Source organism: Zootoca vivipara, chromosome 2 (assembly GCF_965207765.1).
Source record: "Zootoca vivipara chromosome 2, rZooViv2.hap1.1, whole genome shotgun sequence".
Taxonomy (NCBI): domain Eukaryota; kingdom Metazoa; phylum Chordata; class Lepidosauria; order Squamata; family Lacertidae; genus Zootoca; species Zootoca vivipara.
Genome location: NC_142584.1, coordinates 103,378,290 through 103,403,451, shown reverse-complemented (window position 1 = coordinate 103,403,451; position 25,162 = coordinate 103,378,290). Strand labels below are relative to the sequence as shown.

Genomic DNA, 25,162 nt, shown 5'->3' with positions numbered 1-25,162 from the left:
TCTGGCATAAATTATTACATGCTTCTTCTGTTTAAGATTGACAGTGTTTCCCTTAAGGGAGAAGACAGGGAAAACAGTTGAGCAGCTCTGTTCACATTTCACTATCCATACTGAGCAGCAGGGATTGAACCATTGCTCCAAGTGCACATGAAAACAGCCCTTTTCCATTGCTCTTTGCATTGTTTACCAGTCTTGGCTTGTTCTGAGCTTTTAGCTTTCCTGACACTGGCCCTACAGGCCAGGCTTTTCACCTGGTTACTTGGTTACCTGTCCTTCCTTACACTTCTCAAACATGTGCTATTTCCAGCTTCTCATTAAGCTGCGAGGGGCCACCCTGGCTTTCTTCTCTCATTTCTCTCTCATTGGAATGGTTTGAGATTGTGCCTTTAGTACCGGTAACTCCTCCTCCAGAAGATGCCGTCCAACTTTAACTCCTTTCCCTGTCAGTATATCTAGCTGCAGAATGTATATATTGCATTAATATCCGGCTTTTTCCCTCTGACAACCTCAAGGTGGTGAACATTGTTCTGTCCCACCCCCCCAATTAATTCTTACAACAACCCTGTGAAGTAGGGTAGACTGAGAGGCAGTGAGCTTCATGGCCAAGTGGATATTTGAACCCTGGTCTCCCAGGTCCTAGTCCGACACTCTGACCACTACACCACATTGGCACTCAAATCCTATGTAGTATTTTCCTGAGTTTGTTAAACAAAAATCAGCTTTCCCAAAATCCATTTGATCCTTAGCTTTGGCTTTACACGAAATGACAAGTTCCATCATTACTTGTGGCCACTTTCCCCCCAAATCTCCTGCCACTCGCATCTCATTGACCAGGCATCCCCAAACTGCGGCCCTCCAGATGTCAGGCAAGGCTATTTTCGCAGACCCCATGGCAGAGGCAACTTATGCAGGGATTACTTTCCGCCCCGCCCATAAACGATATGAGCATGTGGGGAGAACCCTTGACTAAATCTTCCCTATTAATTCAGACAGTCGCCCCCCCCCCCCTAATTCATTCCTCCACCTTCTGGAAGAGGAAGTTTTTGTCAGCAAGGTCTGGCAGGAATTTGTTGGGCGATTCCCTGATTAGTAGAGCTTGAAGCCTAGCAGATATCAGAGCAGTTGAAGTCAATTAAAGTCTTGCTTCCTTGAAACATTTCCTTGTAATTTGTTTCACCATCCCCATCCTTTCCTTGGTTCAGTGGGCTGTGAAAGCCACAATGTGGCTTTTATTTAGTTCTCTCTAATTCTTTTTTAACAGTTCCTCTTTACAGGCTACCCTGCTCATCTTTCCCTGCAGGCGGTACACTTAAAAAACAAACATACCTCCCCCTTTTTTCTGCTGCATCAATGCTTTTTGAATTAGTTTTATCCTCCAGCTGCTCTAATCTGATCATGGGAGTTGTATCCACCAGTTATATAGTATTGACCTTTCCGTCCTAGGAGTCCAGGCTCACCTGGTTGTATTTCAAGAATACAGTACATCCAAAGCCTTGACTAGCCTGCTCCAAAGTCTCCCGTGCTATTTTAGGGTGGGGTTTGCTAGATCCCCTTCAACTTCTGTCAGTTTCTCCTACAGCACCCAAATTTATCAGTAACATCCTCTTGGGTCCTATCCAAACCCTCGGATCCTTGACAAAGTTTACACCCAAACACACCAGCTGCTCTCGTAGTCATGGGTTTATTGACACTCTGGAAGAATTTCTAGTGAGGCACCATGTTGACACAAACTGGAAGAGACCGCAGCGTGTGAAGAACTCATTCGATCCTTTCCCAAATGCCAGATCTTCCTCCTGGCTTCTCCGCCGCTGCCCTTTCCAGCCCCCAATACCATCTGTTCCCAGAGTCGCCTCACGTCGGAGACCAATGAGGCTTGAAGCCTCCTCTAGGCAGGCACAGCAGGAAGTGTTTGAAAGTTGCTGGTACGTGAAAGGAGTGGGGTGAGGGCAGAAAACAGGTCCCAAGTGTGTTTTTAAACACAGGCATTGTATGCTTAATTAAGACAAGTCGTCAGCTGCCCGTCAAACTTTCAGAAGGAGGTAAAGTCAGCGGAGGTGGAAGAAGTCTGCAGGTGCAGCCGGTGAAGTGTGTGCAAGAGGAAGCCCACAGCCTTGCTTCAATCTCCTCCTACTGCTGTGTTGAAATTGTGCTATGGCGGCTCTGACGCCAACCGGAGATTGAGGTTCCCTTGTGCAGCGCTGCAATATGGCATGACTACAGTAAGGGTAAGCACACACTCACAGCCAGTTGCGTAAAGCTGGGAGCAGGGCGCTGGGTCCTCAGCTTCCTGGCTCCCTGCCTGTCAATCACCTGACAACCCAATGCCATATAAAGGGAGCAAGAAGCAGGAAGGTGAAACTTAGGCAAAGCGGGCAGGAGCATTCCAACCGCTCTTGGCAGGCAAATGTACCCCAACGGAGGAAGAAAAGGCAGCGCTGGCCTTGCCTGACCTGTCTGCCCCCCGAAGCCTGGCTAGATATTATGCAGTTGGCAGGGTTGAGAATTCTCTACATGGGTTCGGCCCATCTCAGGCCACTCAGGCGATCTCTGCCCTGCCCATTCCCTTTCCCCCTCCCTGTGGATCTGAGAAGTCTGCTCATAAGGCAGCTCCTGCTTGTTTCTCTTTCCCATAGGGGATGGAGAAAGAGAACCTGATGTTTTACTTCTTCCCCGCTCGCTTTCTTAGGTCTGGCCCTCTCTTCCCAGGCTGATGCCAGGAGAGCGAACACACAGGTTCAGAGAGAACGGAAGGTGACTCTCCATACCCAGCCCCTTCCCCCACCGCAGGTTCCAGCTGCTATTCCCATTAGTGATTTTCTTGTGGGGCTGGGATAGGTGCAGGCCCAGCCAAGGCCACTCAGCCCAAATGCCAAATCCCACCTGCCCCTACGGCCTCTTCCAATCAGGCCTTGCATCGTAGAACCCAAGGGCACCCCTTTGCTCAATTTCCCACACCAAGGCCAACCCCTCGGTAGGTACTTTAGACAATCAGAGAAAGGGGAAGCTGGGAGAAAAGACATCACACCACCAGAGGAAGAGGCTGAGCAGGACAGGGATCAGAGGAAAGCCGTCAGGGCTGCCTCTCAGGCTCACAAGCACCCACAATCTTCCACAGCGCAGGGACCTTCACTATTTGTCCCAGGCCAACAGTGAACAGTCTGACTGAGACCCTACGAGAGACAAGCAGCTCCCTCTACTGCCCAACGCCAGACACTTCAGGCACCTATTTACACCGCCTAGGGGTCAGGTAGTCCAGTTTCTGAGCTTCACTGGCCATTTTAACTTGGGTCTGTCCCAGATTAGGGCCCCGGAGTGTTGTGGCAAATTGTTCCCAGCCGAATGCCACTCAGGCGCTTGGGGAATTCCGGCCGCCGCCTGCAAGGTTTCACTGTCTCTGCAGCCTCGCATGCAGCGTGGAGAAAGCGGGGCAGAAAACATGAAACGGAATCCGAAGCCATCCGCCTCCACAAGTTTATACGGCTGCAGGCAGAGTCCTGGCAGCTTCTGTGCCATGCTCAGGCCCGACTCGTAGGTTCTGTCCTGTTCCCCGTTTCCAATGCCGCAAGCCGGCTCTGCCGATGTCCGAGGAGGGACTGCCAACTTTAGCAGCAATCAAGGCTTCCCCTGCCCCAGCTCACACACAGGGAGGAGTCCCTCCTAGCCACACGCAGGAAGGAGGGGTGGCAAGCAGGCCAAGTCCAGCCTGCCCAGATCCCTGGCTGCAACAGGATGCTGGTGAGCTGAATGGAGGGAGCTGCTGCAGTAGTCCATATTTGCAGCTGTCACCTCCCTTAAAGCTGGAGCCTACACCGCGGTTCAAAATGGAGGCGCTTGGGCCAAGGGGCTCCCAATTAACACTCCCCATGGGATGCGAGGGCTTAGCCATCAAGCAGTTTCAGGATGCTCTCGCGCTCCTTGAGGCTCTTCCAGGCCTGGTCTTTCTCCTTCTTCGTCGGGGTGCGCTTCTTCTGGCGGGCGGCCATGATCTTGCGGAAGGCGTCCATCACCTCGTTGTCAGCCATGCGCACCCGGTGGCGCAGCTCCTGCCTGTGCAGCTCCTCCTTGGCCAGCCTGCAAAGGGTTTGCAAAGGGGTTAGGCGGTTTGCGCCTACCTTCCAAGTCCCAGACTGCAGAATCTGGGTGTGACACCGGAAGTTGCATCAACGTAACTTCCGTTGTCGCTCTGCCTATCTATGGGCACCAAAAATGGCCGCCGCGGACACCGGAAGTCACAGCTATGCACTTCCGGACATGCGTAGATGAGACTTTTGAAGCCGGCAGCGGCCATTTTTGGCGCCCATAGAAGGGCAAATCAGAAAAAAAATGGCCGCCGGCAGGAGAAAATAACGGAGAAAAACGGGAGACGAAGTGATACGGGGGACCACCGGGAAAAGGTAAGTAAAAACGGGGGTTTCCCAGGGAAAACGGGGTACTTGGCAGCTATGGGTTTGCGGGATCTGCGGGTTGCTTTTCAGCAATGGGAAGCAGCTCCCGAAGCAGATTTGCAACAGGAATATAACACGGTAATTAAAGAAAAAAAACTTATTTCTATTTGACACACAGCAGTATTCAAATAATTCGGTCACTGGTGCCATTCACATGCCCAGGAAAACAAAACCATATTCGCCTGGGACTGAAATGAGGGCAAATAATAATAATAATAATAATAATAATAATAATAATAATAATAATACAAGTTGCCACCAGGCAGGCCTTCCCGAGGAGAGCATCCCACAGACAGGAGGCTAAGGAAAGGTCTCTTTCTGACACCCTCCAGGTCTCCCTAGAAGGTGGCATGCAGAGAATGGCCTCTGATGATGATCTGAGGGTCCGGACAAGCTCCTATGGGGAAAGGTGGTCCTTAACATAAAGGGGCCTCAAACTGGATAAAACACGGGGAGGTTTCAACCACACCATGGAAACCCTAAGCTGCGGCAATCTGCGCTTCCATCTCTAACCAGCTCTGGTCTGGAACACCAACCCCCAAGGAAGAGGAGGGGAATAAAAATGAAACAAAAAACATCTGCATGGCCAAAAAGGTAAAGCGATGAGGCCATTAGATTCTCCACCCACATCTGTGTTTTTTTTTTATTAAAAAAAAAGGCAAATTATTCTAACCGGTTTCAACCTTGCATTTTTACAACGTTGCCACCCACCCTGGGGGCCAGGGGTGAAGGGGGGGCAAGAAATCATTATCCTCCTCTTCCCACCTGAGCAGCTCGACTTTCTTGGCCCGGTTGTGTGCGCTCAGAGCTTTGAGTTCAGCCTGCCTCTTCCGCAGCTCGGCCAGCACCTCGTCCTCCGAGTCCTCAGCAGGCCGGTCCTCCGACTCCAGCAGGCCTTGAGCAATCAGCTCTTCTTTGATGCGGCCTTCCAGAGACTTGGTGTGGGGCACACTGCGAGAGGACACAAGAAGGGTGCCAGGGTGAGGGAAACCTCGGCACTCAGAGAGGTCTGGTGGCGGGGAGCAGAGCCTAAGGTCTAGGCCGGTGTTTCCCAACATCTGGTCTCCTGCTGTTTTCAGACTACAATTCCCATCATCCATGGCCACCACTGGTCTTGCTACCTAGGGATGATGGGAGTTGTAGTCCAAAAACAGCTGGAGACCCAAGGTTGGGAAACACTGGTCTAGACCTATAGGTGAGGAGCCTTCCAGTAAACTGGAACACCGGGCAAGCTTTGGCTGAGTCATTCGTTCTCAGCCTCGGTTTCCCAAGAGCCGTTTTCCCCTTCCGTATAGTCGGAACTTTAGCGGTATGCAAAATTAGCATCATTTTGTAGTTTGTGTTTTCACCGGGTTCCACTCATGCAGCAGATTTCCTCTTCGTCTCCTCTCCCAAAATCCACTCCAGAGGGGCCCCAATCCCCCATTTTTGGGAGCGTGCAGTGTGTGTGTGTGTGCGCATGTGCGAGCGCAGGGGAGTGGAGGGGGAAGAGACAGTGTTGGATAAAGCCCATTGTGTTTCATGGTTTCCATTGATATTATCATTTGTAAGCCGTCTCAAGGTCACCTGTGACAGAAAAGGGTATATAAAAGCTGTAAAGAAAGGGGGCGCCAGTGGCTAGTCCAGCGTTGCTTTTTTGGGGTGGGGTGGGGTGGGGGGAATGGCACCAACAGCTTTCCCAGAGTTACCCCACCACCTGGCAGTGCCACCTCTCCCATGAAGCTGTCACCAACATTTGAGCTGAAAGGTTAATCTTTTTCTCTGTTTTTAAGTCCTGTTTTTTTACACGCCTCCGATGGCAAATAACTTGGACTGCTTGTTAGTTTTCACAGCTGCCCTTTTACGCACCTCGGATTTGGAACCCATTTTTAGAGTTTGGTCATGATTTACACTTTGATTTACAGTCAAACCTCGGTTGTCGAACGTCAACCGTTCCGGAAGACCATTCAACTTCCGAAGCGTTCGACAACCGAGGATCAAAGGGCGGTCGGCAAAGTCAATGGAGATAAAAGGAAAAAACTCCCCGGAAGCTGTTTCCGAAAATGGTTTGAAAACCGGAGCAGTTACTTCCGAGTTTTCGGTGCTTGGGAGCCAAAACATACAATAACGGAGGAATTCGGGAGCCAAGGTTTGACTATATTAGGAACTTCCCCCAGCCTCCACTCCAAAAAGAGCCAATGAGGGAAAAGGAAGGGTAGATTTCTAGAAGGCTGATTTAAAAGGAACAATAATCTACTGCAATGCGCTCTACGTGGAGCTACCTTTGAAGGTGACTCGGAAACTGCAATTAATCCAGAATGCGGCAGCTAGACTGGTGACTGGGAGTGGCCGCCGAGACCATAAAACACCGGTCCTGAGAGACCTGCATTGGCTCCCAGTACGTTTCCAAGCACAATTCAAAGTGTTGGTGCTGACCTTTAAAGCCTTAAACGGCCTTGGTCCTGTACTGTATACCCGAAGAAGTGTCTCCACCCCCATCGTTCTGCCCGGACACTGAGGTCCAGCGCCGAGGGCCTTCTGGCAGTTCCCTCCCTGTGAGAAGTGAGGTTACAGGAAACCAGGCAAGAAGGCCTTCTCGGTAGTGGCGCCTGCCCTGTGGAACGCCCTCCCATCAGATGTCAAGGAAACAAACAACTATCTGACTTTCAGAAGACATCTGAAGACAGCCCTGTTTAGGGAAGTTTTTAATGTTTAATGCTGTATTGTGTTCTTAACATTCGGTTGGGAGCCGCCCAGAATTGCTGGGGAAACCCAGTCAGATGGGTGGGGTATAAATAATAAATTATTATTAATTATTCATTATCATTAATTATCATCTTATGAAGCGCTCACCTGAAGGGCTTGTTTTGGCTGCGGGGGGAAGTGCTGGCCCCATCAGCTGTGGAGTCCTTGCCTGCTATCTCGGGAATAGGCGAGTCTTCGATGGGGGAGATTATGTTCTCCTACACAGAGAGAGAGAGAGGGCAGATGGGAGAGGTGAGATTTACGGGGTCTTCCAGGCTGCCACCTCCTCTCCCTGAGAAATCAGGGCCTGCTGAAGCCAAAGGAGGCTCCAATCTGGATTGTGTCCGCTTACTTCTACTAACGCCTGCAGAAGCCGCTGGGTCAGAGGTCCAAAGGGGCAGCCGTCCTCAGGCTGTTCATGCTGGGACTCGGACTTCTTTAGCAAAGCGTCAACATCTGGAAAGGGTGGGAACAAAGGAGCAGTTGAGTAGTGGCTTGGCAACTTAGGCAAAAGTGGGCACCCTTAGGCAGACGCCCAGACGCGTAGGAATGTTCTGTTGTGGGAAGATTTTGGGCTTTCCCATAATAACCACACCGCCGTAGGGGAAACCAAACCCGTGGGTGCGCCACAAGTCAATGGGAAGAACTTTATACCAACCTAGACGAGCAGTTCATCAAGCCAAGGGCCATCAAACCTTAAAGGCACTGCCAGCCTAGGGGAATAGCTCAGTTGGCTAGTGCGTGGTGCTGTTAATGCCAAGGTTGCAGGTTCAATCCCCGTACGGGACAGCTGCCTATTCCTGCATTGCAGGGGATTGGACTAGATTAGGGTTTCCCAAACTTGGGTCTCCAGCTATTTTCGAACTACAGTTCCCATCATCCCCTAGCTAGCAGGACCAGTGGTCAGGGATGATGGGAACTGCAGTCCAAAAGCAGCTGGTGGCCCAAGTTTGGGAAACTCTAGTCCCTTCAAACTCTATAGAGTTCTATGATTCTATCCAAAGACTTCCACCCGATAATCCTTAGTTAACTGAGAGTCAAACCTGCAGGCTGATCTGTGTAAAGGAAGGGTGGGCAAGCTTTCAATGGCTATATACAATGGTGGATCAAAGACCACATAGCGGGGTCAGGGCTGGCAGTAGGTGTGGTCAGGGCCTGGGTCCTCCCCGTCTCTCTCGCCCTCTTCCCCGCTCTCACTCACTCCTTGCCTCCCTGCCCACAAATACCCTGCCTACTTTCCCCTCCATCTCTCTCCAATGACACTGATCAACTGCACGCTGCATGCCTCTCCAACTGATTAGAGCTGGGAAGAGTTGAGTGGTGCTACCGTGCCAACTGCAGCAGGAAGGCAAACGGCGGGATCTCAGTGATCCTGCCATGTGCCTCCCACCCACTTGGCTGTCCGGAAATGGCTAAGAAGCACCCCCATGAGAGCCCTTCTCAGCTATTCCTAGGGCAAAACAGCTCAGGTGTGGCGGGGAAAGAGCCCTGCAGGGCAACACAGAGTTTGACTCAGGGCTTACATGTCAACATATAAAGTGTGTGCCGTATTGGTGACATATACAGGTGAAACTCAGAAAATTAGAATACAGTATCGTCGAAAAGTGCATTTATTTCAGTAACGCAACTTAAAAGGTGAAAACAATATATGAGATAGATGCATGACATGCAAAGCGAGATATGTCAAGCCTTTATTTGTTGTAACTATTTGTCGTTAGGCGGGTCAATTATAAATGGAATGTAATTAATGAAATGTAATAGCGATGTTTATTTTTGCATTATTGTAACTATTTGTTTTATTATTGTGGAATTTCCAAAAGAAAGCATTTGCAAAAATTAAAAGAAAAATTTAAAATAATAAGTTGCATTACTGAAATAAATGCACTTTTCGATGATATTCTAATTTTCCGAGTTTCACCTGTAAAGCATGGCCTGTATTGGTGAGCTGCAAACTCCCCCAGAAAAGATGGCACACTCCGTTGCGCACAAGATTCTGCAGAGTAGCTCTCGGGTACCTTTAGTGTCCAGCTCTGTCAGGGGCCCCAAAATGCCTTTCTTCTTGTCAGCAGTAACGGCGGCCCGAGCCCCATCCTTCTGCTCCTCCAGCATGTCTTCTTGGGCCCAGCGCTGGGAGTAATGCTTTCCCAGAGGTGGGATCTACAGGGGCAGGACAACCATGCATTCAAATTGTGCAATAGCAGGGCGGAATGGCAAGTCTAACTCTGCCTGCACTCATCAATGTCCAGATGTTTTGCTCCCTCCCCGGATGTAGCTCCACACAAATCCCACTGCCCTACCTTCTACCGTTTCCTCCTCCTGCCTGCTGAGCCTCCTGCTAGTCCTTGCCTCCATTCCACAATGTGCACTACGTTATTCCCTCCCCCAACAAACCTGTTCCATACTGAATTCCGTTGGGCCCCTCAATGTGTCATTGTGTTCCCATCACCTTCAGCTAGGCAACTGAAACAGGCATCGTAGCTAAATTCAGTGGTCAACAGGCAAAGAAGGGAAGAGGAGCACAAACTGTCTGCTTGGCACCTAGGACAGTTATCCAACACGCCCAATGGCAGGTGCAGCACGCTGAGCAGGCAAAACTACGGAGGAGAACCACATTAAGCAGGGGCAGAAGTAACACTTCCCATGCTCAAATGAAATACTGATGCAAGATGGATGCAGAGGAAAGTTCTTTCATCTTGCCAATGCCAGGTGTTACTGAGAAGAGAGGGTATGTGTGAAGTTTTATCTCCATTTAGTAAGAGCTGCATGACAGTGGGACCGGCTCCCTCGAGAAGTTGTGGATTCTCCTTCCTTGGAGGTTTTTAAGCAGAGGTTGGATGGCCATCTGTCTTGGATGCTTTAGCTGAGATTTCTGCACTGCAGAGGGTTGGACTAGATGCCCCTTGGGGGGGTCTCTTCCACCTCTACAATTCTGTGATTCTGTGGCTCTCTGATGTTCATTATACACCTTTAGGCACCGGGCAAAAACGATCCTTTTAAACCAGGCCTTTGGTTGACCCGATTTACATCCTATGCCCTTTTAAAATGTGTTTTTGGGGGGTGGGGTGGGGGGCTATTGGGTTGTTGTTTTTATTTTTATTGGGTATTTTGTGGTTTTATATCTTGATTTTATTCTGGCTGAGTGGAGATTTGAACTGCAGTGCAACCCTCTAACTATTGTACCATGGTGGCTGGCGCACACAATTTGTGTGCTGAGATCCCCGAGTATAGGGTGGTATATAAATTCAATAAATAATAATAATAATGTGACAGCTGTTGTTTAAGCTGGCTTTGGTATTTTATATAATCCCAGCTGTTGCATCTTTTCTTCTTCCAATCTTATGGCAGTAGGCCATGTTGAACTCTTGGGTAGCTTGAAAGTTTTTCAAGGCAAAATATATAAACAAAGAAGAGGTGTTTCACGAAGCAGGGGAATGTCCAAGGTCAAGAAAGGGAATGTGAGCAAGAGGCTGGTTGCATTATCTGGGAAGCATCAACATGTGACCTTGCCGATAAAGATAAGTGAGGTGGCCTGGGTGGGGAGGCTCCCTTCACTTTGGCACCCGCTGGCTCACATATCTGGCTGGTGGTTAAGGCTATAAAAGTTCCATATCCAGCAATAGCCAAGTCTCAAAGATAAGAAGAGAGTTGCAGCAACTTCTCCCAATGAGAAAGCCACTGTGGTACAATAGTTAGAGGGTTGCACTACAAATCTGGGAGACCACAGTTCAAATCCCCACTCAGCCAGAACAGATAACAGATAACCTTAAAATCTGGGCTGGCAGAGCTGGAGAAGACGCAGAACAGGACAGCTAAAAACAAGCAGGAAGAGCTTAAAAGGTCAGAGCAGCAGGAATGCCAGGTCACAACGCAAAGAACGATCCTCTTTAACAACCTCTCAGCAGCAAAGGTGGACAGAACCACAATCTCTCCTGCTTTACTAACCTCACCCCCCCCAACTTTACTCTCTCGCCTCCAGCCAGTTGGAGCAAATAGGAGTCTTGTGTTGTCCTACAGCAGAGAGGAGGAGATCGCAGTGGGACTTGCAGGGAGGAAACCACAGTTTCTCCCAGCTTTTGCAACTAACTGAGGGGCATCTCTAGCTAGAGCTGGGAAGCTTCCCCATCTGAAATCCTGGAGAACCACTGCCAGCCAGTATAGAAAATTCTGAAATTGACATGACTCTGTATGAGGCAGCTTCTCCTGCTTCAGTTCCTCTGAGGGACTGTTAAAGAAATACAGGTGAAACTTGGAAAATTAGAATATCGTCAAAAAGTGCCTTTCTTTCAGTAACGCAACTTAAAAGGTGAAACCAATATATGAGATAGATGCATGACATGCAAAGCAAGATATGTCAAGCCTTTATTTGTTGTAACTGTAATTATTTGTCGTTAGGCGGGTCAATTATAAATGGAATGTAATTCATGAAATGTAATAGCGATGTTTATTTTTGTATTATTGTAACTATTTGTTTTATTACTGTGGAATTTCCAAAAGAAAGCATTTGTAAAAATTAAAAGAAAAATACAAAATAATAAGTTGCATTACTGAAATAAATGTACTTTTCGACGATATTCTAATTTTCCGAGTTTCACCTGTAAGTAGGTTCCTTAGGTTGTGGCCTGGCAACACTACTTAAAACATTCCCACCATAGTGCACACAGCTAGCACCATGTGCTGAGCTGTGGGAAATGTTAAGAGAAGCCAGCAGGAAAGATGGTCCTGGACCAGGCACCCCCAAACTTCAGCCCTCCAGATGTTTTGGACTACATTTCCCATCTTCCCGAACCACTGGTCCTGTTAGCGAGGTATCATGGGAGTTGTAGGCCAAAACATCTGGAGGGCCGCAGTTTGGGGATGCCTGTGGACCTGGACATTTACATTACAAGAGAGGTTAGCCTGCGAGTCCTGCTTTACAACAAACCCAGGAGTTAATAGGAAGGATGCATTCAGTGCATCCCGAGTCTGTCCCTGGCCCAACACAACAGCTCAATAAAAAGGGCTACTTAAAGAGAATGTTATGAAAATGATGTATAGATGGTATTTAACACCAGCTAAATTGGCTAAAATGTACAAGACAAGAACTAATGAGTGCTGGAAATGTAAAGAAAGGGAAGGTATCTTCTACCACAGGTACCACTGAGGTACCACTTTAGCTAATGGGGCCTCCCACCGCTGCCGCACGATTTCTGTTCTCATCCTAAGGTAAAGTTCTTAACCCGAGATACTACTTCCGAGTTAGCAGAGTCTGTAACCCGAGGTGTCTGTAACCCGAGGTACCACTGTACTTGGTGGACATCAGAAAACTTGGCTGAGAAGGGGCAGGCAGGCAGGCTGAATCAAGTGTCTCCATCAAGCTGATTTTTATTTACCTTGTAGTGTTCTGCTTCGTCTTCGGGAGGCTTGAGGAGCTCTTCTAAGGTACGCACCTCCTCACTGGTGAGGTCAGCACAGTATGGCTCCACCGAGGCCCAGAACCTGCAAACGAGAGCAGGACACTGAGAAACATACACACCTGTAGCTCAGGTACTTTGGCCGGGCGACAAGAGGAAAAGACAACCTGAATTCCTCAGTGGAGTACACTAAAGTACAGTGGTACCTTGGTTTGCAACCATTTTGGATTACAACTGTTTTGGATTACAACTATGTCAAACCCGGAAGTGCGTGTTCCTTTTTTTTATTTATTACAACCCTTTCTTTTTTTGAGGCCCCATTGGCGAATGCGCGCCTTGGGTTACAACCTGTTTTGGTTTACAACCAGACCTCCAGAACGGATTATGGTTGTAAACCAAGGTACCACTGTAATATAAAACCGATTATCCAGCAATATTCCAACCATATCTTGTGGGGTTTTGTGCGGAGACAAAATACGTAATGCAACTCGTTTCCTTTGATCTGCATACAGTGGGCAAAACAATGGGTCACATTTTCAAATTGGCCACTTCCAAAAATACATTTTCATTGCTGCAGAGGTATATCTGTTTCAAGTAGGTGCCTTCGCTGTATTCTTTTGGGCGCCTGCTAAAAACAGTCTTGTTTATACAAGCCTACTCAGATGCTTATAAAGCTCATGCAAATTTTAATTGGTTGTAGTATCTTAACTTTATGTACGTTTTAAAGTATTATTGTAAACTTTTCTTTATTTTCTTGTTTTCTTTTTGTAAACTGCTTTGAGTGTTTTGGGGGTTTTTGCAGTCCAACAGGGTAACAAACAGTGTTTGTTTAGATAGATAAATTCTCCCTTCAAGATATGCAGATGATATTGTAACAAAGTATTTTTCATTATTACTGCTGCAGTGGAAATCCCTCTCCCACATACCTATTAGGTGCATCATTTTTGGGGATACGGGGCACATCAATTGGGTCATCTGGGAATTCATACTCCTGGATTTTGGGCTGTAAGTTCTTGGATTTGGGCCGGCCGGGACCCTGCCCTGTGCTGTGACCTCCTTTCCCTTCCAGCTTCTGTTTCTTGGGTTTGCCATGTTTGACAGGAGTGCCCAACTCATGCTCTTTTTTTTCCAGCTTCAGAAACCTCCTGTCCCCTTTCTTGTCTTGCCAATCTGTCAGGATCTGGAAAAACAAAACAGCTGCTTTTGTTAGTCCCTGTTAGGGAAAAAGGTGGTACTGTACTGTATATTCATTCATTCATTCATTCATTAAAAGGCTGCTAGGTCACTGCTCCAAAACTGCTCCCATCTCCTTGGCCCCAGTGACTCCTTCACTTCATTCTTCTTTTCATAGCACATCTGAGCTGGGGGCAGGAATTCAGGGGCTGGAAAGAGGTTAGGAGCAGGGAGTGCAGCAGGCATGTGAAAAAGACTTTCTAGATGCTGTCCAGCTTCTTTGCACCCATCTCCCACTTCTGCACATCTAGGAGTTGAATTGAGCAAACTAACTGGTGCAAGTGGGAGAACTTCTGGTTGCAAAACAGAACTTGCCCTCCCTCTGCAGGCCTCCCTGGGCAGATTTGGGGTGTGTATTTTGCAGTGTACATCTGGGGATAATGTATGGGGGAAATTCTATTGCAGGTGCATCTTGGATACAGCCTTAGGACTCTTGCAAGGCCTTGCCCAACCTAGCTCCATCAATTGCTACATTGCTTGCACTGGTGGAAGAGCCCACAAACAGGACCTGAGTACAAAGTGTCCTCAATACTTGTGATTCCCAGCAAGTGTTATTCAGAAGCATACGGCCTCTGACAGAAGAGGGAGAACATTTGCTTAATCCCCTTTTGAAACCATCTAAGTCAGTGGCTGTCGTTACATCTTGTGGGAGCAAATTCCATAGCTTAACTATGTGGTGTGTGAAGAACCACTTCCTTTTGTCTCTCCTGAAACATTCCGCATCATTGGATGTCTCAGGCTTTTAGTATTAGGAGAGAGAAATTTCTCTATTTGCTTTCTCCACGCCATGTATTCTACACCTCTCTCATTTCCCTCTTAACAAAAATAATAATAATCCCCAAACATTGTCACCTTTCTCCATAGTGGAGTTGCTCCAACACCCCTTGATTAATTAGATTGCCATTTTCTGAATGAGATATAGGAGGGGTACCCAACCTACGGTCCACAGACCACCAGTGGACCGCAATCATCATTCAGGTGGTCTGCAACACGTTTGTGGATTTGTGGCTGAAGACAGGAGATGCCACAACCACTGTGATAAATATTCGTATCAATTTTTAATTCTATTTTAACTGCTTATACTGTTTTACAATATGCTTTCTATAAAAAACTGCATTCGAGATGAATTAAACAATGCAATTTAAAGATACAATTAAATCCAATTAAAAATCATACAGCATCTAGCACAGCACATTAGAATTGCTACACCAGGCAGCCCCTCAGCAATTTTCAAATGATCCACAAGTGGGGGAAGTTTGGGAACCACTGAAATAAAGCATCTCCCTTCTATGGAGCAGCTTGATTTCCATCTGACCTGGGTCTCAGTCTCCAGCACCCGAAGCCGGCGGCTGGCAGAAGACAGCAGCGTTTCAAGCTCCAGCTGCAGGGTGTCGAGTTCTTCAATGCCGATGCCATCATCTTCCGAACGGGCCAGCACAGCTGTGTAGCGAGGGCACACCTTCAGGTGGTCCACAGACTTGAAATCGTGGAACTGAAGGGGACAGTCCTTTAGCTCAGACATGGTGCGGCTAGCTGGGTCTGCGAGAAGAGAAAGTGACATGAAGGAACGGAACAGCAACAAGTGCAGGTGCCAACAGGGAGGATCAAAACAAGCAGGGGTTAAAAGCAAAACAAAATACAAAAACGATAACGGTTAACTGGCCAAGTGACACAGGTTAGCACAGAGAACTCTTACCCTATGGATAACCGGAGACAGGGGAGCGGCTCACTGCCAAGAAACCTGCATCGATGGAGACACAGTGATAGGTATCACCAGCCGGCAGGCAAGGAGCCACAGTGAGGGGCAAGTGTTAAAGGGATGGGAGCAAGCAAGTTGCAGGTGGAGGGAAAAGAGAAGGAAAAGAGAACGAGAAGGCAAGGCTAGTCGACAGAACATCAGCAGCTGGGAAAGGGACCGCAGAATGGGCAGTGGGAGGGCAGACCCTCTGCAGGGTTAAGGCACAAACGTGCAAGGAAAGAAAAGCACAAAGCAATGAGGGTTTGGAAGGTGGGATGAGCAGCATTGGAAATAAGGACCCAAAGCGCTGGGGCTTGTGCAGGATGAAGAAACAGGTGATGAATGAGCTGTGGGAAGGGGGGGGGGAAGAGGCCAGGAGGGGGCGCTGGAGGAAGGAGGGGGGAGATTGCTGGGGTAGCTTCCGGTTTCAGGGGCTCCTTCCGGGTTACACTCACCCACGGCCCGCGCATGCGCGCAAGGATGGGGAGAAGCAGCGCCGCGGGTGGGGCGCCTTGCGAGGCTGGGGAGGGAGAAGGCTATACTGAATAGATAGAGACCGAGCTCTCCCCCGCAGAACTGCTTCCTCCTCCTCAGCTCCGCTCACTTCCTTCCTGGGCCAGCGCCTCCCCGTTGGCTGGACGCTCCCTCCGCCGCCCCGCCCCTATTGGCCGAGAGTCAAGTTCTACGGGGCTTTTTTTTTTCTTCCCTCTCCACCTTCCTCAGCTTCCTGGATTTTTCCCCCCTTCCCTCTCCACCTTCCTCAGCTTCCTGCTATTGGCCCGTGTCCCCTTCGGCCACGCCCACACCTCTCTTGTTCCCAAATATGGAGACGGGGAGGCTTCGGTCGTACCAATTGAGAAACAGGGGTGGGTCAGGAGGGACAGAGCGAGGAAAGCAAACGATAAAAGACCAAAAAGTGCTGGCTGCGTTCTTTTCCGACGCTGTATTAGAAACCCCGACCTCACCTAATTCTAGAAACTCGGAGGGAGCGAAAGGAGCCGGTATTGAGCGCGTGCACCCACCTATCCACCCCCTCCGCGAAAGGTTTTGGAGCGATCCAGAAACGAGGATATCTCTCTCCCCCTCCCCTGCGCGCCGCCTCCGCGTCTTGGCGGGGGTCACTTCCGCTTCCGTTCCTGGGACCAAGACCCTCGGCTGTTGCCGCCGCCTTTGCTGCCATGGTGAGGGAGTTGGAGTGGGGTGGGTGGGAGAGGGGGTGACAGGGTGGGCCTGGCTGGGGCAGCGCGAGGCCCTCCGAAAGGGGAAGGGGGGGAGGGTTGTCCGTTGGCGGTAACCGGTCAGGGCAGGAGCTGCCGGGACCGTGGAGGGAGTTAAGGGGGCTCCGAAGGGAAGCTGCTCCTTGGCGCTGAGGGGAGACGCCTCTCTCAGGCCCGGCTGACAGGCTCCCTGCTGCCCAAAGGAGGGTGGGCGGTGACGTCACGAGCCGCGGTTTTAAAGGTGCGACGTAATTTTGAGGGGGAACCTGTCGAATCTCCTTCCTTGCAGACTGCCACCCTTCGCCCCTATCTCAATGCTGTGCGCGCTACCCTGCAGGCCGCCCTGTGCCTGGAGAACTTCTCGTCCCAGGTGGTGGAGCGGCATAACAAGCCGGAGGTGGAAGTCAGGTGGGTGTCTGTGGTGGTGGGTATTGGGGGAGGATGGGGCTGCATAATAAATATTGCTCGTAATAATAATGAGCTTTATTTGGAGCGAGGGGGAAAGGTCTCCTTCGGCCTTGTCGATACTCCCTGCTTTTTCTTTTCAGATGGCCATGAATTGGTGTCGATTGATGAATGGGTGTTGTTGTTTTTAAATGCCGGGGATTAAAGCAATGTGCGCGAAGCGAAAGGGCAGCTGATGGAAACGGTCCTTGAATGCTTCTTCAAGGGCTCATTGCGGGAACCAGAGGCAACAGATGCGGGCAAGAGGCTGGGGGATAAAAGCCGCATACGGAAGTGCGGAAAACTAGGAGGTGGAGTCGTGGGAGAATGAATGGAAGGGCCTGAAGGTTGCCATGGGGACTGAAAAGTTTCCACATTGCAATGCACTCCAAAGTGAAATGATAGCTGTCAGGATAGGTTGCTGGTGGAGATATTGTGTGCATTTTAATTCTGCTACCTTTCTCTCCCCACCCATTGTTCAAGGTTTCCCATACCCTAAATACTTTTTTTAAAAAAAGAGTGGTCTACATTGTGGTAATCTGTTTTATCTGTTATTTGAAATCCTAGAGTTTCAATGTGTTTTGCTGACTTGTAAGCCACCTTGGAAGGGTATAGACCCTAAAAGATAGAATAAAAAAATCAAATAAATTAAAAAGGCTGTAATCCCATTAAAAAAACAACTTTTATTTGTGGAAGATTTAAGGCTGCAGTCCTACCTCATTTACCAGGGAGTAAGCACTACTGAATTAAGTAGAACTTATTTATGAGTAGACCTCATGTGCACTGTTAATTGGTCAATACAAAAGTTCTTCTTGGTTTTCCAGGGGCCTGCATTTTTAGATTCATCTTTTTGCTGTTTGTATTTTCTCCCAGCAGTCATGGCACTAGTGCCCTCTACCTTCTCATTTCTTGACTTCTGCTTATTATTCCCCTTCATTGTATCATATTTTTATGACTACAGTAACCTCCTTCTTAATTTCCATGGCCCAAGTATCTGACCATCCTGCTATGGATAGTGTTGATCAGTTGGTGCTTATTATTATATCTTTTGTTTTATTTTTGTCTTGTTCCTATTCTGCATGTCAACTGTCATGCCACCTCTTCATTCCAAGTGGACCATGGTGACTGCAGTTACACAAATCCAATCTTCCATATATACTGTTCCTCATACTTTTTGAAATTGTGGGTGGCCCATTTTTAATGTTCTCTAATTTCAGCACAGGGTTTGATTCAAAGAGCTATGCATGGACGACTGCAGCATTCAGATAACTCCATTCCTTCTGCATCCTCTTGGGTGCTCTAACCAAAGACTTCCCTAACCTCCTGGGTCATCTCTGAATGAGTAGCCACTGGCTTGCCTTGACTTCCTTTTTGTACTGTCTTGGGCGGGGAGCAAAAGAAAGAAGGCCGTATGAATAGTAGTAGCAAGGAAAGGAGCATTTTGCTATCTCCCTGTAGTTCCTCAGCTGGAAAGTCTGGTTAGCGGCTGAGGGAAAACTGCAGCTGCTTAGATACTCATGGTAAACTGAGACAGTCCTTCCTGACCTCCCACTTGAGGGTTTTCCTTCACTAAGAGGGGCCTGGCCCAGGAATCATTCTGGTAGAAATCAGTGGAGTAAATGCCACTCTACTGACTTTTATTAAGTATGGGAAAGAGGTGGCATGGCCACCAATGTGTGAGGTCTATGCTTAGTCTCTGCTTGCCTCCTCCTGCTGTTTATTCCCTCCCCACTGCCATAAAATCTATGTGAAAGTGTGTAAAGGGAGCCATCTAATTCTGAGCATTAGGAGTCCCTGCAGATATTGCCCAAGTCAAAATGTTACTGAATCATGTGAGTAATCAGTTTAGAGAAATATTTGAACAAGGTCTCAGCTGTGAAACAAATGGATAATCTTATATTTGCTCAGAAGGCAAATATGACTAATGCACCATGGTTCATATGGATGCATTAGTTGGCCTGAAATGTACAGGTGTAAAATCAATACAGTACATTTTCTTGTGCCTGTCTTGCAAGCTCCTGGTCCTCATTCTTATGTCACTATCTTTACAACAATTGTATTCTGTGTATTGTATGTAGTTTACATCAGTACTCTGCAGAAAGGTACTGCGGTGATGTTAGAAGTCTGGCTGAACCTCACCTTGCAGAAAGGGGTTTGCATGGACTTGGTACAGATAGAGTAAGGAACCTCCACATTCCTAGACTATCTTTGACTTCTATGCTGACCTCTCTATCCTTTGAAGTCTAGACTGCTTAGGCTGCATCCTCTTCAACTTCCATCTCATACTCCTCATTCAAGATGAGAGGTCATCTTGGATCTATCCTCTGAGAACAAAAGAGCAAGCATGGCTTGCCCGGACGTCTCCACCACCATCATTCTGCCCGGACTCGGAAACTACAACTAATCCAGAATGCGGCAGCTAGACTGGTGACTGGGAGCAGCTGCCAAGACCACATAACACCGGTCTTAAAAGATCTACATTGGCTCCCAGTACGTTTCCGAGCACAATTCAAAGTGTTGGTGCTGACCTTTAAAGCCCTAAATGGCCTTGGTCCAATATACCTGAAGGAGCGTCTCCACCTCCATCATTCTGCCTGGACACTGAGGTCCAGCACCAAGGGCCTTCTGGCGGTTCCCTTGTTGCGGGAAGCCAAATTGCAGGGAACCAGGCAGAGGGCCTTCTCGGTGGTGGCGCCTGCCCTGTGGAACGCCCTCCCAACAGATGTCAAAGAGGAAAACAACTACCAGACTTTTAGAAGACATCTGAAGGCAGCCCTGTTCAGGGAGGCTTTTAATGTTTATTAGATTACTGTGTTTTATTTATACCCAGATGGGCAGGGTATAAATAATAATTATTATTATTATTATTATTATTATTATTATTATTATTATTAGTGTTCTCTAGAATGATTACTTAACTTGGATAGAAAACTTTCTCTTTCTAAGTTATGTAACTCCTGTAATAAATGATTTTATTGTTTTTACTCTACAAATACCTCTTGTATGTGTGGGATTACAACAAGTAAGATCTACTTTCTAACTAGAATCACAAGCTACATTCCACATACCAAATTTCAATAGGTGGGCTGTGGTGGTGAGTCTATATTGGATAAACAGGCTTGATATGTGGTGACCCCTGTCCCAACGCTCCTGTCTGCCCTTTTGCACTCTGAGTTAATGGATTTCTCGTCCCTTTTAGAAATACTGGGATGGCAATAGTTTAGGTGCATGGTTCTACTCTCCCGCTGCTTCTTACTGAATCCAATATCTTCTGTGTGAGCTAAAGTGCAGTTACACAAGAGGAAGTGCTTGTGGTCTGACTAATGCCAGAAAGGCATTTGCCCACAACTGCCAGAGTTGGATCTTCTTCGGTCTTCTGGCAGACTAGCTGCAGGAACAAATTCTAGAGCTGCCTGGCTCATAGACATTGGAATGAACAAGATGGTTAACTAGGTTAAAGGGTCTCCCTAAAATTTGGAAAATGAATATTATGGAACTTGGGGAGGCACTTCTAATGATGTTTTGTGTAAAGAGTCTTAGCAACTCCCTCTGATTGTGCTCATTTACATGTTCTACCTCAATTCCTCTGGTCAAGTAGTTGAATGAATCCCTTGTACAGGGCCCCCGGGACAGTGATTGTCAGTGTACAGCCCCTGCTCTGTATCTGGGATGTACCTTCCCCAGAACAGCTCTCCGATGGCTGAGTTATCACATATCAGCTGCTGGAGGGATGGGCATCAGACGGCAGATTGCAACCAGCAGTCTATATGTTATCTACATCTGCCAGGCAAAGGTATAGGTATAGGCACCGGAAGCTAACTTAACACAGTTGTCTTGGTCCAAAGAAGAATTGTTTATATGATTTCTTATTCACCCTTCACCATGAAGTCCCAGGGCAGGTTACAAGAAATTAAAGAGACAATGTTAAACATAGTTAAAACAACTAACAATCAGTATAATAGGATGGACTCTAAAAAATGTATCTCGGATGTCAAATGGCTTAGGTTACAGAGGTGTGTCTTCAGTATATGATGACAACAGTACAATGAAGGTGCCAGATGCACCTCTGTGGAGAAGGAATTCCACAACTTTTGGGCACCGCCTCCTGAATTTTAAAAAGTGGTGAAAACTTGCAAAGCTTGCATTTAGGATTACAAGTTCAATGGTTGGGGAGAAGAGAGAACATTAAATTGTGCTATGGCTGGAATCCTTCCAAAGGAGAGACAAAATGTGCCTCCCTGTGGTCCCTGACATAGATTTTCCTCTGTGGGTTTGCAGAAGCAGCAAGGAGTTACTGCTGCAGCCAGTGATCATCAGCAGGAATGAGAAAGAAAAAGTCCTAATTGAAGGGTCAATCAACTCTGTGCGAGTCAGCATTGCAGTGAAGCAGGTAAGCCAAGCATGGATGGGAGATGAGGGGTGGGGTGGTCATTGCAACTCAACCTGAAAAACACTAATGGCTGCCCCTTTTCCCTTCCGCAGGCCGATGAGATTGAGAAGATCCTGTGTCACAAATTTATGCGCTTCATGATGATGAGAGCAGAGAACTTCTTCATTTTACGTCGGAAACCAGTTGAGGTAAGGAGACATGACCCAGGGTCAATGGCATGGTACAAATGGCTTTTTCTGTTGTCTCTTAGCCAAAGCAACAGCATGCGACACAAGCCATTTCTTTGACAGCTGTTGTAGCATATCCCACACCTCACTGCTCTCAGTAATGTGAAGCTCTCTCAGGAGATAAGATGTCTGACTGAGTGGCTTTTATTTTCAAGATGTTGCTTGACTGCCAACATCTTCCACAGTAGCATTAGCAGTGACAATGGCTAACAGTGAGCTTGCCTCTTGCAGCACTGGTATGACTCAAAAAAAGGGTGTGGTTTCAGCCCTGTGTTGAGCTTGGTCGCTAGAGTCCAAATGACTTGAGTTGATTTGAATACCAAAGCCTTGATTTGCATTTTCTTACAGGAGATATGCATGTGTGTGCTGCTATACACTGATGGGTGTTAAAATGGCTCTCTCCATAATTGGTGTTGCAGTATCTGCAGACAACAGGGATTAGGTCCATTACTCCAATGTGGTCTGTGTGTTCTCCTGATTCTTCTCAGCTGTTGGATTTATTATCATAGAATCTCAGCATTGTAGAGTAGGAAGGGACCCCGAGGGCCATCTAGTCTAACTCTCTGCAATGCAAGAATCTCAACCAAAACATCCCATGACAGATGACCATCCAACTTCTGCTCAAAATATCTAATGAAGGAGAGTCCACCGCCTTCCAAGAGTGTCCATTCCACTGTTGAATAGCTCTTAACCTCATAAAGTTCTTCCTAACGTTTAGTTGGATTCTCCTTTCTTGTAATTTGAATCCATTGGTTTGAGTTCTACCCTCCAGAGCAGGAGAAAACAAGGTTGTTCCATCTTCCATGTGACAGCTCTTTAGATATTTGAAGATGGCTATCATATCTCCCCTCAGTCTCCTCTTGTTCATGCTAAACATATGCAACTCCTTCAACTGTACCTCATAAAACTTGGCTTTATTGACTGGGTGTTGGCAGGCAGCCCACTTAGCCCCAGGGCTGACAGAGGTCCAGTAGAGAGAGACATGCACGACCTGCGTGTGCACCTCCCCTCCTGCCTGAGACGTCTGGGAGATTCCGATCTTGCCCGGTTGTCCATCAGTGACTAACACCAAAGGTGTTAGCACACTAGAAACAGCAGAGTCTCGCTGCAGCAGTGACCAGACATCCAGGCATCACGTAGATAAGCTAATCTACTTTATTTACACACACAGAGAGAGAAAGAGAGAGAGCACTGCACTGCACTGCACTGCAAAATGGCTCCTCTCTATCTAGCATCAGACAGCAAAGAGAGCGAAACAAAGGACAGTAGTCCAATATCACGGAACACAGTAACACAAACATCCTGTTTCTGTCACTTCCCACTCTGTGGAATGAAAACATACACTGTCATGTGATAGACAACAATCCCATGACTGCAGACACAGGGAATGAATCTCCAACAGTTAGTATAGATCTCACTGTTGCATGTAGCCAAGCCCACTACATATATCTGCAAACTGTTTATGGAAGGAAGTAAAAAGCAAGATAATTCATTTCTCCCCATGCTGAGTTGGTGTCAGAGTGAGTAGGAGGTGTGATTGTTGAGTCTTTGCTTAATAGATGCTAATTACATGCTGCTTTCCTTTTATCCCAGGGCTATGACATTAGCTTCCTGATCACAAACTTCCATACAGAGCAGATGTACAAGCACAAGCTGGTGGACTTTGTCATTCATTTCATGGAGGAAATTGACAAGGAAATCAGCGAGATGAAGCTTTCCGTCAATGCCAGAGCTCGCATTGTGGCAGAGGAGTTCCTGAAGAATGTAAGGGTCTGTTAGGCAGAAGTGAAACAAAAATGGTATGCCAAAATTCACCAGTGGTTTGTGAGAGCTTGGTTGGTAAGTCATGTGACTGCCAGTGCCATCTGTAGAAGAGCAATACCTTCTAAACAAAAACAAAATCATGTACATTTTTTCATGTTGCAGGCCACCTTGAGCATGGTTTTAACTATGGAAAGCCGGCATATGAATAAAATGATGTATGCATGTAAAATTATTTAGAGATGAAAATGGGGAACTTTATCACAAGTGTTTATGAAATGTTTTAGAAACAGCGGGAGGCCTATGTGATACAAAATTGTCTGTGGGCATAGAAGCCCTAGGTTCAGATATCTTCTTGACTATATAGAGTTCATCACATAGCCTTGAGTAGTAGTAATTGCTACTTACATTTGCTTGGTACTCGGGAGCACAAAACCCCCAGTATGGACTGTTCCAATGGGAATCAAATAAGAGATTGTTTGGATTCCAAGTTCCAAGAGAAGTGATCTAAATGACTTGTTACATGATGCTAATAGCAATAAAAATGCAAACAAGCCCTTGAAAGTGATAGCAAAAAGGTTGGTAGCAACCTCTTCCAGATGCCTTCCCTTGTAAAGTTCTCGATAGAGAAGTGAATCGTTCCAGGTTGTTGAATTAATTGACTTCTCTTTCTCTCTTTCTCCCCACAGTTCTAGACTAAGGGCTGGAATCCACAGCTTGGCTTTCTCATTCTCTCTGCACAGCCACCTTGCTGCGGCTTCAGAGAGGGCCACAGTTTGGGAGCGAGATGAGAAGCAGCCAGACCTGCGGGGGCTGTCCCAGCTAAATGTACACCATGCTCGCCAGCGTGCCCAGGGGAGGGGAGGGTGCTTTTTTAATAATTTTGGAACAAAACTGTGCTTGTTTAAGACTGTGTCAACTTGATATCCTTTTCTCTTTTTTTTAATGACTGATACTTGCTGTTATTTGTCTACTCGAGTCTCTTAGTGGCCAAGTCCTTGTGGGGGAAGCGGGGGGTGGGATCGACTGTTCCAGCAGCCCTCAGAAAGAGTTGTTGCGGGAGTTCATCTCAGTGCTGTGCATGCAAAAACAAAACAAAAAACCTCTGACAGATAACACACAAAAGCTGCCTTTATCTATAAGGTTGGCCCCAGTAAATGAGGCCTGAAGCATCTTTTTAGACAAACTGGCAGCCTGTCTTGGAACGTACTAGGGTACAAGGTGTGACTAACTTGGTCCACCTCCCAAACGGAATCATGAGTTTGCAGGCAAGCCAGGTGCTGAAGATGGCAATCCTCCCCTGTGCCAAGTCATTCCCATCTCTAGAGAGATCGCCCTCCCTGTAGCCCGCTTTCCCTTACTCCCACAGCAATCAGAGCATTCTGAGCACAGCACTGCCTCCTGTTCATTTCCTTTGTATTTCCTTCCACATCTGTGCCAGAGGGAGCTGTGATGGGAGGGGCCAGGCGTCAGCAAAACGCGACGGAGCTGGAATCTGTAACTCTTGGTTCTTTTTGCTATGGCACTTGCTGTAACTTTCTTACTCTGGGACCTTCCCTATTAAAGCCTTTTTCCCCCTTCTTGCCTCCTGAA

General features: G+C 47.5%; 2 protein-coding genes across 5 annotated transcripts; one reads left to right on the top strand and one right to left on the bottom strand.

Moving 5' to 3' along the window:
* Positions 1–1,665: 1,665 nt before the first annotated feature.
* On the bottom strand, positions 1,666–16,322 carry TADA3 (transcriptional adaptor 3). Of its 4 annotated transcripts, XM_060271249.2 has the most exons (10): positions 15,986–16,280; positions 15,489–15,533; positions 15,108–15,331; positions 13,486–13,739; positions 12,539–12,644; positions 9,185–9,326; positions 7,522–7,625; positions 7,278–7,387; positions 5,211–5,396; positions 1,666–4,071 (listed from the first exon to the last, which is right to left on the bottom strand). In XM_060271249.2, exons 3-10 carry the CDS (start codon positions 15,312–15,314, stop codon positions 3,879–3,881), a joined length of 1,302 nt encoding a protein of 433 aa, XP_060127232.1. In that variant the 5' UTR covers positions 15,315–15,331; positions 15,489–15,533; positions 15,986–16,280; the 3' UTR covers positions 1,666–3,878. The 4 variants fall into 4 exon arrangements, with proteins under 4 accessions (XP_060127232.1, XP_034962781.1, XP_088518779.1 ...); XM_035106890.3 differs by lacking the exon at positions 15,489–15,533 and having other exon boundaries at positions 15,986–16,322; XM_088662653.1 differs by lacking the exon at positions 15,489–15,533 and having other exon boundaries at positions 16,088–16,207.
* A 322-nt stretch (positions 16,323–16,644) lies between these two features.
* On the top strand, positions 16,645–25,162 carry ARPC4 (actin related protein 2/3 complex subunit 4). Its single transcript, XM_035106888.3, has 6 exons — positions 16,645–16,711; positions 17,037–17,155; positions 21,470–21,581; positions 21,674–21,769; positions 23,402–23,572; positions 24,259–25,162. Exons 1-6 carry the CDS (start codon positions 16,709–16,711, stop codon positions 24,262–24,264), a joined length of 507 nt encoding a protein of 168 aa, XP_034962779.1. The 5' UTR covers positions 16,645–16,708; the 3' UTR covers positions 24,265–25,162.